Below are 14,284 nucleotides of genomic sequence, written 5' to 3'. Positions count from 1 at the left end.
AAAACCCAGGATGCTGGAAATACAAACTCAATTCATTCAAATTCAAGCTCACCCAAACCCTGGGCAAAAACCCTAGTGAGGTGCATGTGAGCACCAAGTCAGGGAGAGGGACTGAAGTGAATCTGAGGTCAAGAGGAAGGGCAGAGGGCCGCCTAGGTCCCCTGGTGTCCACCCACAGTGGTGTCTCCACCTTCCCGGTGACTGTGCAGACCTCCAGGCCCTGCCCACCCCACCCAGCCAGGGCTTCGAAGGCCGGTCCCAAATGGTTCTACCCTCCCTTGCTCCATCCTCACTTGCTCAGGCCTCTAACCTCGCTCTCCTCCTCCTCCTCCTCCACATTCTTCTTCGTGATTAGTAGCAGGTTAGGGTACTGTATAAGCCACAGTGAGGCTGGGGGCCAGGGAGGTGGGGTGGAGACAGGTGAAGAGAGGAGAAGAGCTGTCCAAAGACCCCTCTCTTCACGGGATCCCAAACTGTACAACCAGCTCCTCTTTTGCGTCCACACGGATCTGAGAAAGTGCACTGTAGGCATAAGCAGCTATCCTGGAGACCTGCGGCAGAGGGCAGGGGGAAGAACAGAGATGCATGTGAGAGGCGGGACCTGGGAGGAGAGGAGGGATGAGGACAATGAAGGAGAGGGAATGATAGAGGAGAGAAAGCCAAAGGGAAAGGCAGACGGAAAACAAGCAGGAGAGAAAGAATATAGGTTGAGGGTAGAGATCTGGGGAGGAGAAAGGGAGGGAGCTGAACCCACCCCACTTCCCTACCTCTCCCATATTGTGGGCAGTGGGGGGCAGGGAGGCAGGCAGGGATATGGCTTACCTGCTGCAAGTCAGAGAAGGGGATGGGCTCACTGGCCAGCACTTGGTGGGGCTGGCTGGTGAGAGATGGCAGCGGAGGCAGCTTCTTCCAGTGGGTCAGGCTGCTGCTCAGCACAGCCAAGCGGGTGCTGACCAAGAGGGAGGGGTCACAGAAGGGTAGTTAGGCCACAGCCTGCACTGCCCTGCCCAGCCTCACTCCCTCAGGCCAGAGGAGCAAGTTACAGGGTCTCGGCTCATCACAAACTCACTGGGTATACCTCCCTTGGCCTCAGAAACCTCAAGAGTACGTAGGTCAGCTGGGTATGGTGGCACCTGCCTGTAATCCCAGTACTTGGGAGGCTGACACAGGAGGATTGCATGTTTGCAGCCAGCCTCAGCTACTTAGTGAGGCCCTCTGCAACTTAGTGAGACCCTGTTTCAGATAAAGAATAAAAAAATAAGGCTTGGAGCGTCACTTGGCGGTAGAATGCCCGAGTTCAATCCCCAGTGCAAAAAAAAAAAAAAAAAGGCCAGGCATGGTGGCATGGTGGAACATGCTTGTAATCCCAGCATTTGGGAGTCTGAGACAGGAGGATCACAGTTCTGGACAGCCTCAGCTACTTAGTGAGGCCCTTTGCAACTCCATGAGACCTTGTTTCAAAATAAAGAATAAAATATAGGGCTGGGGGTGTAGCTCGGAGGTAGAAGACCCCTGTGTTCCATCTCCAGTACCACAAAAATAAAATTAAATTTTTAATGCCGGGCGTGGTGGCGCACACTTGTAATCCCTGCACTTGGGAGGCAGAGACAGGAGGATTGCACAGGTTTGAAGCCAGCCACGCTGGCTTAAGAGACCCTGTTTCCAAATAAAAAAATATAAAATAGGTCTGGGAGTGTAGCCCAGAGGAAGAAGGGTTTCCAGGAACCCCAGTACCACCTAAAAAAAAAAAAAAATTTTTTTTTTAAAGCTGGGCATGGTGGCACATGCCTGTAATCCCAGCATTCCAGAGGCTGAGACTGGAGGACTTCGGTTTGTGAACAGCCTCAGCTACTTAGTAAAACTCTTTGCAACTCAGTGAGACCTTGTTTCAAAATAAAGAATAAAAAATAGAGCAGGGGGTGTAGCTCAGAGGTAGAATGCCCCTGGGTTCTATCCCCAAACCAACAAAAAAATAAAATAAAATAAAATAAAATAACAAGAATGGTGGCACATACTTGTATTCCTGGCACTTGGGAGGCTGAGACTGGAGAATTGCAGGTTCAAGCCAGCCTCAGCAATTAATAAGACTGTTTCAAAATAAAAGAATAAAATTGGGCTGAAGGTGTAGCTCAGAGGTAGAACACCCCTGGGTTTCATCCCCAGTACCTAAATTAATTAATTAATTAAAATAATTGGGCTGAGAATGTAATTTGGAGGTAGAATGCCCATGGGTTCAATTCCCTGTACCAAAAAGAAAAAAAAAAAAGAAAAGAAAAATAAGGCTGGGGTATACATCAGAGGTAGAGGTAAATTTCTCTGGATTCAATCCCCAACATCACACATTTTTGCACGTGCACACACACACTACACAGGACAACAGAACCAACATGAACATCTCCTGAGGGACCCAAATGGTTTGTGGTCAGTATCTCTGGCTGTACCCAAGTGAGGGGCCTGGACTGGGACAGGCTCCAAAGCTGGAAGGGAAAGGGCCCGGGCCAGCCCAGTGCTCACCTGTACTGCCTTGCCCGGTCCATGTATTCATGTTGTTCCATGCCCTGGGAGTCTGCAGCCGACACATCAATGATGTTGCTTTGGGGAGAGAAGACATGACAGGTGCTTCCAAGGGAATAACCATAACAGTGCCAGGCACCATTTCCAGGGCTATCTGACACCAGAGGCCTCTCGCCTGCCCACTGGAGCACAGCAATGCCCAGAGATAACTCTCCCCACTGACCTTGTCCCATCTCCCATGTCCTGGGCCCACTGCCTCTACCCCAGCCTTTAATATGAATGGGAAAACAGACGCCACAGGCCTGGTCCTGTAACACTCACCTGGCTGTCTTGGCAAGGATGGAGGAGAGCAGGGCCTGCTCGTCTGTGCGAGCAGAAGGCAGGCTGTGGTAGTTGGGCTCAGCTCCATTGAGGGCTTTGGTTGGGGGGCTACTGGGGTCCAGCAGCAACTTTCGTTCCTCTCGGTCCTAGGAGAGGCCATTAAGTAGTCAGTCCTGGCACCCTTAGTCTAATCTTCCTTTTCTGGAGCTCTCCCCTCAGCCCAGCTCTGACTTTTTTTTTTCTTTTTTGCAGTACTGGGGATTGAATCCAGGCGCATTCTACCTTCCAACCTATACCTCCAGCCCTATATTTATTCATTACTTTGAAACAGGGTCTCACTAAGTTTTGGAAGGCCTCACTAAGTAGCCGAGGCTGGCCTCAAATCTGTGATCCTCCTGTCTCAGCTTCCTAGGTACTGGGATTACAAGCCTGTGCCACCAAACCAGCTCCCAGCTCTGATCTTTAAACACCATAAACTGGGCATGGTGACGCACGCTTGTAATCCCAGTATTCGGGAGGCTGAGACCAGAGGATCGTGGTTCGTAGACAGCTTCAGCTACTTAGTGAGGCCCTCTGTAACTTAGTGAGACCCAGTTTCAAAATAAAGAATAAAAACTAACGCAGGGGGTATAGCTCGGAGGTCAAATGTCCCAAGGTTCCATCCCTAGACCAATAAAATAAAATAAAATAAGGCCGGGCGTGGTGGCGCACGCTTGTAATCCCCGCGCTTGGGAGGCTGAGACAGGAGGATCACGCAGGTTCGAAGCCAGCCTCAGCTACTTAGTGAGGCTCTCAGCAACTTAGTGAGACCCTGTTTCCAAATAAAGTATAAAATGGGTCTGGGAGTATAGCCCGGAAGTAGAAAGCCTCTGGGTTCCACCCCAGTATCACCAAAAATAAATAAATAAATAAATAAAATAAAATAAACACCAAAAATGCGAGGTGTGGTGGCGCACACTTGTAATTCCAGCACTTGGGACGCTGAGATAGGAGGATCACACAGGTTCGAAGCCAGCCTCAGCTACTTAAGTGAGACTCTCAGCAATTTAGTGAGACCCTGTTTCCAAATAAAGTATAAAATAGGTCTGGGAGTATAGTCCAGAGGTAGAAAAGCCCCTGGGGTGGAACCACAAAAATAAACAAACACCAAAAATACTTTGTGCATTTATGTGTGTGGTACTAGGGATTGAACCCAGGGGCATTCTACTTCTGAGCTACATCCCCAGCTTTTTTATTTTTTCATTTTTGAATAGGGCCTAACTAAATTGCAGGGCTCCCCTAAGTTGCTGAAGCCAACATCCTATCTTAGCCTCCCAAGTACTGGGATTACAGACTGTGGGCTTGTGCCACCATACACTGCTCCAATAACACTTTTATATAAGGAATATCCAACGTGCCCAACTTTATGGAATGTCAGAAGAAGAGACTCCGTTCTTGCCTGGGGAGTAGCTCAGCTGAGCCGGTGATCTAGCATGAACCAGAGTAGAACAAGCAGTCCTAGAGGTCCCAAAAAAAGCTGGACAGCCAAGCATGGTGGTGCATGCTTGTAATCCCTGCGCTTGGGAGGCTGAGACAGGAGGATTGCGCAGGTTCAAAGCCAGCCTCAGCTATTTAATGAGGCTCTCAGCAACTTAGTGAGACCTCGTTTCAAATAAAATATAGCCGGGCGTGGTGGCGCACGCTTGTAATCCCCGCGCTTGGGAGGCAGAGACAGGAGGATCGCGCAGGTTCGAAGCCAGCCGCGCGCGCTGGCTTAGGAGACCCTGTTTCCAAAATGAAAATGTAAAAATAGGTCTGGGAGTGTAGCCCGGAGGTAGAAGGGCTTCCAGGAACCCCAGTACCACCAAAAAAAAAAAAAAACAAATAAAATATAAACTAGGTCTGGAGTATAGCCTGGAGGTAGAAAGCCCCTGGGTTCCACCCCTGTACCACCACTAAATAGAGAGAGAGAGAGAGAGAGAGAGAGAGAGAGAGAGAGAGAGAGAGAGATGGATGAACAAAACAAGTATGTAGCAATAGCCCTGTAGCTCCAGAAAACTTCCAACAGAGCCAGGCATGGTGTAACACACTTGTAATTCCAGTACTTGGGACACTGAGACAGAAAGATAGAGGCCTCTTAGACAGCCTCAGCTACTTAGTAAGGCCCTCTGTAACTTAGTGAGATCCTGTTTCAAAATAATAAAAATAGAGCTAAGGGTGTAGCTTGGCAGTAGAATGCCCCTGGGTTCCACCCCCAGTATCTCAAAACAAAAAACAAAAAACAACAACAAAAGACAACTGTTCAACACTCAGTGGAGACTATCTGAAGTTGAGCCGGGTGTAGTGGCGCATGCTTATAATCCCAGCATTCGGGAGGCTGAGACAGAAGGATCGCAGTTTGCGGACAGCCTCAGCTACTTAGTGAGGCCCTTTGCAACTCAGTGAGACCCTGTTTCAAAATAAAGAATAAAAAATAGGGCTGTTGGTATAGCTCAAAGGTAAAATGCCCCTGGGTTCCATCCCCAGAACTGGATAAAAAAAAATTGAAGGTAGAAGACAAAGGAGCTGGGAAAATACCAAAACAACAGGGTTTAGAGGGATTATCAGTGCAAATAGAACCCCCAAAATGTCCTTCCAGATTCCTCAGGGCAAGGCCCTCCTCCCAGCCCAATCTCTAGGTCACACCTACAAGAGTGCTCCCCCCTTTTTTGCGGAACTGGGGATTGAACGGGGAGGGGGGGCATTCTATCTCCAAGCTACACCCCCAGCCCTATTTTTTTATTCTTTTTTTTTTTAAACAGAATCTAAGTTGTGGAGGGCCTCACTAAGTAGCTGAGACTGGCCTAGAACCTGCGACCCTCCTGTCTCAGTTTCCCAAGTACTAGGATTACAAGTGTGCACCACCACACCCGGTTTAGATGTGCTCCCCTCTTGAGGTAGATCCCACTTCCTCTGAGAAATCCGCCCTTCTGTCCTGTGCTCTTTGTGCCTCTCAGACCTAAAAGGAGTGCACCTGGTATGTGATGACTTAAGAGTAGAGCCGTTCCTGTCCTTGCCACATCACAATACCTCTCCCATGTGGCCTAAACAGCCTCCTTCATTTTCAGCAGCCCTGTTACTACTAGTCTGCACTGACAGTCATATCCCCTAGAACCACCTAGGAAGAAACCAAGTCTCTCTGGTCCTATACTTGTATTTCTCCTTGTCCTGTTTTAAGCCCTTGTTTTAATCTGCTGCTTTCTGGATCTGACTGCCTTAAAACCATCAGCTACAAATCCTGTTTGCTTTCTTTCAGCTGCAAACTGGGTAAGTACCAGTTTGGTACCTATGCCAGCCGTAAAGAACTCAGGACAAAGCTGAGGACAGGGTGGGCTAATGTTGACCCAACAACCCTCAATGCCAGACCACTAGGCCCTTCAGTGCTCCTCCCTCCAGGTGCGTCTCAGTTCCTACCAGACTTCCCTACTACTACAGCTAGTTTCTCTGCCCACAATTCTCCTTAGAGGGGCCACTTCCTCCAGCCTTGCCTGCCCCACCCTAGGCAGGCCCGGCCTTTTCACGTAGCTCTTCCTTTTCAAGCCTAAAGCTGCCCAAGCATCTTCAGGGTATTTGGTATAGTTCCCGGCAGGGAGAAAAAGAAATGGTGGGCTTCTGTCTCATCACCTCTACACTCCCAGAAACCTTCCATCCTCCTCCTCCTCCACATGTACATAGATAACAAGAGATACATAGATAGAATATATATGTGTGTGTTTACATAAATGTATTTTTAAATACTGGAGATTAAACTCAGGGGCATTTTACCTCTATGTAACATCCCCAGCCCTTTTTTATTTCACAGGGTTCAAGTTGCTGAGACTGGCCTTGTACCTACAATCTTCCTCTCAGCCTTTCAAATAATAGGATTATAGGAGTGCACCACTACACCCACTACACCCGGCTCTTCTCAGTATTAAATGGCTAGAAAGATGTCAGTGTAGTGGTACATGCCTGTAATCCCAGGTACTCAGAAAGCTGAGGAAGGACTGCAACTTTAAGGCCAGTTTAGACAATTTAGTGAGACCCCTTCTTAAAGAGTTGGGTGTGGTGGCACACACCTAAAAAGTGATTGAGACGGGATCCTAGTTGATACTAGCCTCAGCAATTTATCATACTCTCAGCAACCTTAACAAGACTACCCTGTTTCCAAAACAAAAAGTAAAAAGGCTTGGGGGTATAGTTCAGAGGTAGAATAACCCTGGTTCAATTCCCAGTACCACAATAAATAAATAAGGCTGAGGCCGCGCTTGAGAGGCTGAGACAGGAGGATCACGCAGGTTCGAAGCCAGCCTCTGCTACTTTGGCTCTCAGCTACTTAGTGAGACCCTGTTTCCAAAAAAAATATAAAATGGGTCTGGGAGTATAGCCCGGAGGTAGAAAGCCTCTGGGTTCCACCCTCAGTACCACCAAAAAATAAATAAATAAATAAATGAATAAATAAATAAGGTTGGGCATGTTGGTGCACACTTGTAATCCCAGCATTTGGGAGGCTGAGACAGGATTGTTCAGGTTTGAAACCAGCCTCAGCTACTTAGTGAGGCTCTCTGCAACTCAGTGAGACCCTGTTTCAAAATAAAGAATAAAAAATAGGGCTGGAGGTAGAATGTTCCTGGATTCCATCCCCAGTACCATAAATAAATAAATAAAATAAATAAATAATAGGGCTGGGGGTGTAGCTCGGAGAGAGAATGCCCCTGGTTCCATCCCCAGTACTGCAAAAATAATAAATAAGTAAATAAAGAGTGGGATTGGGATGTAGTTCAGTGGGAGAGTGCTTGCCTAACGTGTGAGGCCCTGGGTTTGGTCCCCAGTACCATTAAAAAAAAAAAAAAAAAAAGGCTAGAAAGACAAAATGCTTGTCAAAGATGAAATTCTAGCTGGGCCTACCTAGCTGGGCAAGCCTGGAATCCCACTAATATGGAGGCTGAAATAAGAGGACGGTAGGTTTGTGACCAGCCTCAGCAACTTGTTTTCAAGCCCCTCAGCAACTTAGTGAGATTGTTTCAAAATAACAATAAAATAGGGCTGGGGGTGTAGCTCAGATCCCCCTGGATTCAATCCTCAGTATACAACACACACACACCACACACACAAAAATCTTAGCTAGGAAACTTCTCAGGTTGGTTAAATCATTTGACCTCTCTGAACTTTTTCCTCACCTTTAACTCATAACTCATACCTTTGTGACAGATGCCTGACAACAGTCAAATGAGGTAACTGTAAAAGCAAAACTGATGTACTGTACATCCCCACCCCTGGTCCTGAACCAGGGAGTGAACCCAAGGGCTCTCTACCACTGAGCCATGTCCCCAGCCTCCACCCCTTTCTTCTGAGATATAGACTTGCTAAGTTTCCCAGGCTGGTCTTAAACTCTCAGTTCTCTGCCTCAGCCTCCTGAGCCTGGCTGTACATTTCTTACTGCTATGATAAAGGGGCAGTGATGACAGCATGACAGGGCCCTACCCAAGAGCTGGAAAGGAGGCCCCTGGGCTAGTGGACGGCTATGCCCCATGAGACCGCAAACCCCTCAGCACTGACCAAGCACATTCTCTGGGAATTAGAAACAGTAATGAAGTAAAGCATGGTGGCACACACTTGCAACTCCAGTACTTAGGAGGCTGAGATAGGAGGATTGCAGGTTGGAGGTCAGCCTTAGCAAGTAGCAAGGCTCTCAGCAACCTACAGCTAAGGCCTATTTCTTCTTCTTCCTCTTCTTCTTTTTTTGCAGTACTGGGGATTGAACCCAGAGGCATTCTACCTCCAAGTTACACCCCTAGTCCTGTTTTTTATTATTTATTTTGAAACAGGGTCTCACTAAATGGCAAAGGGCCTCATGAAGTAGCTGAGGCTGGCTGAGAACCTGTGCCTGTCTCAGCCTCCCAAGTACTGGAATTACAAATGTGCACCACTATGCCCAGCTCAAAGACCTTACTTCACAACAAAAATAAAATAGGGCCAAGAGTATAGCTCAGAGTAGAATGCCTCTGAGTTCAATCCCCAGTACCACACACAACAAATGAGAGCCCATCAAGGAGAAATGGAAATTCAGGAGAGCAAGCCCAGCTCTCCCTTCCAGCTGGAAGCTGACATCCTTTCTCATAATACATTAAACCTTTTTGTTTGTTGTAAGAGTCCACATTATACTTTAAGGGATAATTTCCAAATAGGCTACTGCTCTCCCATTAAGCTTCTTCTCTAAGAAGTTAGGGTGAGCTGAAAGGTCCTGGCTATGACACAGGCCTAACACGGGTATAGGAAATATGACTGTGTTCACGGAGTGTTTGGAGAACCGAGGATCAGGAGGTACTCGTACCCCTCATACAAGTAACATTTTCCTGAGTTTCAATTCTTAAGCCAAAAATACCCTCACTGGGGGCAAGAACTACTTCTCAAGTACCAATGATGTAATGTATTTTTATTAAAATCTCCCCCAGTATATTGCAGGATACCTGATGAGCCTTCTCTGTTGAAAGGTAGAACCCAAGCTTCCAGGGGCATCCAAAAAAAAGTAAGTGGAGCCGGGTGTGGTGGGGCACGTTTGTAATCCCAGCATTAGGGAGGCTGAGACCGGGAGGATCCCAGTTCGCGAACAGCCTCAGCCACTAACAGCTTTAGTCAGACCCTGTTTCAAAATAAAGAATAAAACATAGGGCAGGGGATGTGTAGCTGGGAGGCCGAATGCCTCTGGGTTCCATCCCCAGGCCCGCAAAAAAAAAAAAAAAAAAAAAAAGGTAAGTGGCCTGCAGTTTGACACTTCATCCTTGAAAAGTTTCCCCTCCTCAAAGGTGCTCAGCCATGCAGCACACAGACTGAAATACGGAGAAAAGTGGTAATAATGCACTATGGGGAAGAGGAGAATTTTTAAAAACTGCACAGATCTCTATAACCTAATCCTTTCTCCAAAGAGACCAGATCTACAGGCACATTCTCAAGCCAGGTACCTCCTCTATTTTTTAACTTTTTTTCTTTCTTTTTTTTTTTTTTTTTTTGCGGAACTGGAGATTGAACCCAAGGGCATTCTACCTCTGAACTACACCCTCAGCTCTATAATTTATTCTTTGAGACAGGGTCTCACTAAGTTGCAGAGGGTCTCACCAAGTAAGCTGAGGCTGTCCACGAACCGCGATCCTCCTGCTTCAGCCTCCCAAGTCCTGAGATGACAAAATCGGGCGCCGCCACGCCCGGCAAGGCACTCCCTCTAAACTAGAGGAACTTTGAGGCACCAGCCAGAGGGTGCACTGAGACAGGCCAAACTCAGAATTAAATGAGCTCTCCACCCCACATCCTTTCCCCCCAAGCCAGCCAAAGCTAAACAGCTTTCACAAGCCCCAATGGCCTCCTATCTATTAAATTCTTCATTGACCCAGACCAGCAGTGACCTTATTTCTCCAACCCTAGGGACAGAGGTGATACATAAATTTCTGACTCGTCTCAAGACAGGTTAACTCAAAGGCCTCAGCTTACCCACCTCTCCAATGGACTCGCAGAGTCCACTAATACAAGCACAGCGGAGGCAGAGAAAGCTGGGAAGGCAGTGCTTCCCAGGGACCTCGTGAGGATCCTTGAAGCTGTAAAGGTTTGAAGGTAGGGGGAGATGGAAAGGGAAGAGTGAGTCAGGGGACGGCTGCTGGCACAAGCCCAGGCGGGGACCGTGTAGAGACCTGGGGCTTTAACGGGGCAGGAGCTCGGCTCGGCGTCCCCTCTGTAATCTGTCCCCTCCAGGCCTCCGTACTCAGCGAGCCCTGCGGTCCGACTGCCACGGCTCTGCAGGGTATTTTCTGGGGCCCAAGCCTCAGGGTGTCAGCCCTCACTCCCGAGCCCCGCCTGCCGCGGCCGCACCTGGTCCGAGTCCTCGTTTTCGCTGCTATAGCAGCACCCCATGGCCGGGGTCAGGCCGGGCGCTCAGGCCGCGCGGAGGAGGGACGGCGTCCGTCAGGAGCCTTTCCGGTCACATGACCTGCGGCGGCCTCCCGCAAGCAGCACCCGCTCCCCGCCCCGCCCACCCAGCCCCGCCGCGGCAGGCGGAACCGCGGCTTCCGGTCCCGCCCCCAGCCCCGTGACCACCGCCCACCAATGGGAAGGCGCGCTTCGGCGGACAGAGGCACGTGACGCTAGGAGAGCTTGGGTGCGTCACATGACTGTGGGGTTCCCAGCCTGAAAGCTCGAGTCCGCTCCACCCCTACCTGGGTAGCTTTTTTTTTCCTTTTTCTTTTTGTAATACTTGGGGGGAAACCAGGATCTTTTCACCTCCGGGCTACATCCTCAGGCCTATCTGTATAATTTATTTGGAAACGGTATAAGTTGCTGAGAGCCTCACTACGTAGCTGAGGTTGGCTTCGAACCTGTGTGATCCTCCTGTCTCAGCTAGAATTACAAGCGTGCGCCACCACGCCCGGCAATACTTGGGATTTAACCAGGGACATTCCACTTCTGAGCTACAGCCTCAGCCGTTATTTTTTGTTTTTGAAGCAAAGTCTTGCTGGGTTGTTTACAGTCTTCCCTACTTGCTGAGGCTGGACTGGAACCTGTGATCTGTCTCAGCCTCCCAAGTACTGGAATTACAGGTATGCGCTGCCATACCCTGTTCGTGGTGGTCCTTGTGAGTTGTGCCATGTAATCACGTGGCCCCCACCCCACGGTTCTGGGTCCGCGAGCGAACCCACACTAAATACTGTTATGATACACATTGAAGGGCGGGGGGGGGGGTCCTGGGTTAAAAACTACTCATTCTACCTGAGCCGCACCCCAGTCTTTCTTCCACTCTTTATTCCTTTTTGGTACTGGGGATTGGTTCTAGGGGCATTCTACCTTCCAGCTATATCCCCAACCCGATTTTATTTCTAATTTGAAAACGGTGTCTCGCTAAATTGCCGATCGTCTCATTACTTGCCGAGACTATCCTCAAACCTGCGATCCTTCTGACCCAGCCTCCCAACTACTGGGATCACAAGCGTGAGGCACCACTCCCACCTGTCTTGGTACACTTCTAAATGGTGTGCACGAGCCGGGTGTGGTGGGCCTTGCTTGTAATCCCAGTACTTGAGAGACAGGTGGATCGGCAGGTTCATGGCCAGCCTCAGCAACTTAGGCTATCTGCAACTTAGACCGTTTCCAAATACAAAATAAAATAGGGCTGAAGGTGTTAACTCGGAGGTAGAATGCCCCAGGGTTCCATCCTCAGTACTACGAAAATAAACAGTAAATGGGATGCAAGCAGGAAGTAGAATCCAGTTTGATGGTCAAGGAGCATACAATACACACAGGTAGGCCCCAGAGGATCAGCTGTGTGGAGGTCAATCCTGGTAAATCAATCCTGATTTACCAGGTAAATCACTGACCTCCTTGCCCTCAGGCGGTTCTCTAAAGTCCAGCCTTTTATAGCAGTCATAGAATCAACACACAAAACTGACCTTCATTTCTCTTCTCTGTGTGTGTGTGTGTGTACACACTCTGAGCCCTTTTTATTTTCTTTTATTTATTTATTTATTTGCGTGTTTGGGGGTGGAACCCAGGGGCATTTGACCTCCGAGCTACACCCCCTGCCCTAGTTTTTATTCTTTATTTTGAAACAGGGTCTCACTAAGTAGCTGAGGCTCTCCGCGAACCGCGATCCTCCAGTCTCAGCCTCCCGAATATTGGGATTACAAGTGTGCTCCACCACCCAGGGCTCCTTTTTATTTTCTGTTTTGAAATAGATCTCCCTAGGTTGCTGAGAGTATCCCTAAGTTGCTGAGCCTGGTCTCAAACCTACGATCCTCCTGTTTCATCCTCCCAAGTCAGTTCTTTATTTTTGTGGGTGTGTGTGGTGCTGGGGATTGAACCCAGGGGCATTCTACCTCCAAGCTATACCCTATATTTTGTCTCACTAAATTGCGGAGTGCCTCACTAAGTAGCTGAGGCTGGCTGCAAACCTGGATCCTGTCTCAGCCTCCTTAATACTAGTATTACAAGAGTGCACCAGCACGCATGGCTTAATATTCTCATTCATATTCATTCTCTCTCTCTCTCTCTCTCTCTCTCTCTCTCTCTCTCTCTCTCTCTCTCTCTCTTTTTTTTAACAGTACTGGGGATGGAACCCAGGGGCATTGTACCCTCGAGTTACACCCCCAGCCCTATTTTTTTTTATATTCTTTATTTTGAAACAGGAGCTCACTGAATTGCCAAGGGTATCACTAAGTAGCTGAGGCTGTCTGCAAACCTCTATCCTCTAGTCTCAGCCTCCCAAATGCTGAGATCAGAAAGCTTGTGCCACCATGCCCAGCTTTAATTCTCTATTTTTAAAACCATGCTTGGGTGGTGGCACATACTTTTTTTTTTTTTTTTTTTTTTGTGTGTGTGTGTGTGTGTGTGTGTGTGTGTGTGTGTGGTACTGGAGGTGGAACCCAAGAGCTTTTCTACCTCCGGGCTATACTTCCAGATCTGTTTTATTCTTTATTTGGAAACAGGGTCTCACTAAGTTGCTGAGAGCCTCACTAAGTAGCTGAGGCTGGCTTTGAACCTGTGCAATCCTCCTGTCTTAGCCTCCCAAGTGCTGGGGTTACAAGCGTGCACCACCACACCTGGCTATGGCAAATACTTGTAATCCCAGTATTTGGGAGGCTGAGACAGAAGGATCACAGGTTCAAAGCCAGCCTTGGCAACTTTTGCTGGCAAGGCTCTAAAGCAACCTAGTGAGACTCTGTTTCCAAATAATATTGGGAGCCGGATGTGGTGGCTCAAGTTTGTAATCCCAGCTTTTGGGAGGCTGAGACAGGAGGATCGCTTTTCTCAGACAGCCTCAGCTACTACTTAGTGAGACCCTGTTTCAAAATAAATAATAAAAAATAGGGCTGGGGGTGTAGCTTAGAGGTAGAATTCCCCTGAGTTCCAGCCTCAATACCTCAATAAAATAAAATAAAATAAAATTGGGCTGGGTTTGTAGCTTGGAGATAGAATGCCTCTGGGTTCTTTCTATCCCTAGTGTCCAAAAATAAAATAAAATAAAAATAAATAAAACCTTCCATGCCTTCCTTTGGGTCATGGACACAGGTCCAAGTCTCTCATTTCAAATTGTGCATTGCTTGACACCTGCTTCCTGGTTTCCTACCATGTGGTGAGGGAGAGGGAGATGTCACTAGCCCAGGGGAAATATTAGCAGTTTCTTGATCCACTTACTGAACTTTGCACTGGTAGCTTGCAAAGAGACTACAGATGTCATGAGAGAATCAGCATGCCTACAGTCTCCCTACCAGGTCTGCCTATTGTTTTCAAGGCTCAGTACAAACAGTAATGTCCTGATTGCCTTCTCTGACCCAGTCTTTGAGCATCTCCAGCTCCCTGTGTTTAATCCTTATTCAGTATTGATTCACTCACTTATTATTAAATTAATAAATATTAACTGTCAACTATTTTCCACCTAGTGTTCTATGTGAATAGTCATTCACAAAATCAC

At 48.1% G+C, this 14,284-nt stretch overlaps 1 protein-coding gene across 1 annotated transcript; it reads right to left on the bottom strand.

Moving 5' to 3' along the window:
- Nucleotides 1-458: 458 nt before the first annotated feature.
- On the bottom strand, nt 459-10,734 carry LAMTOR1 (late endosomal/lysosomal adaptor, MAPK and MTOR activator 1; the record flags this gene model as incomplete). Its single annotated transcript, XM_080715194.1, has 5 exons — nt 459-551; nt 823-949; nt 2,515-2,592; nt 2,836-2,981; nt 10,693-10,734. The coding sequence occupies 5 exons, from the start codon at nt 10,732-10,734 to the stop codon at nt 459-461; spliced, it is 486 nt and encodes a 161-aa protein (XP_080571320.1).
- Nucleotides 10,735-14,284: the final 3,550 nt, after the last annotated feature.

The sequence above is a fragment of the Muscardinus avellanarius genome, assembly GCF_963383645.1.
Source record: "Muscardinus avellanarius genome assembly, chromosome: 1".
Taxonomy (NCBI): Eukaryota; Metazoa; Chordata; class Mammalia; order Rodentia; family Gliridae; genus Muscardinus; species Muscardinus avellanarius.
This window is presented reverse-complemented; position numbering and strand designations above follow the sequence as displayed.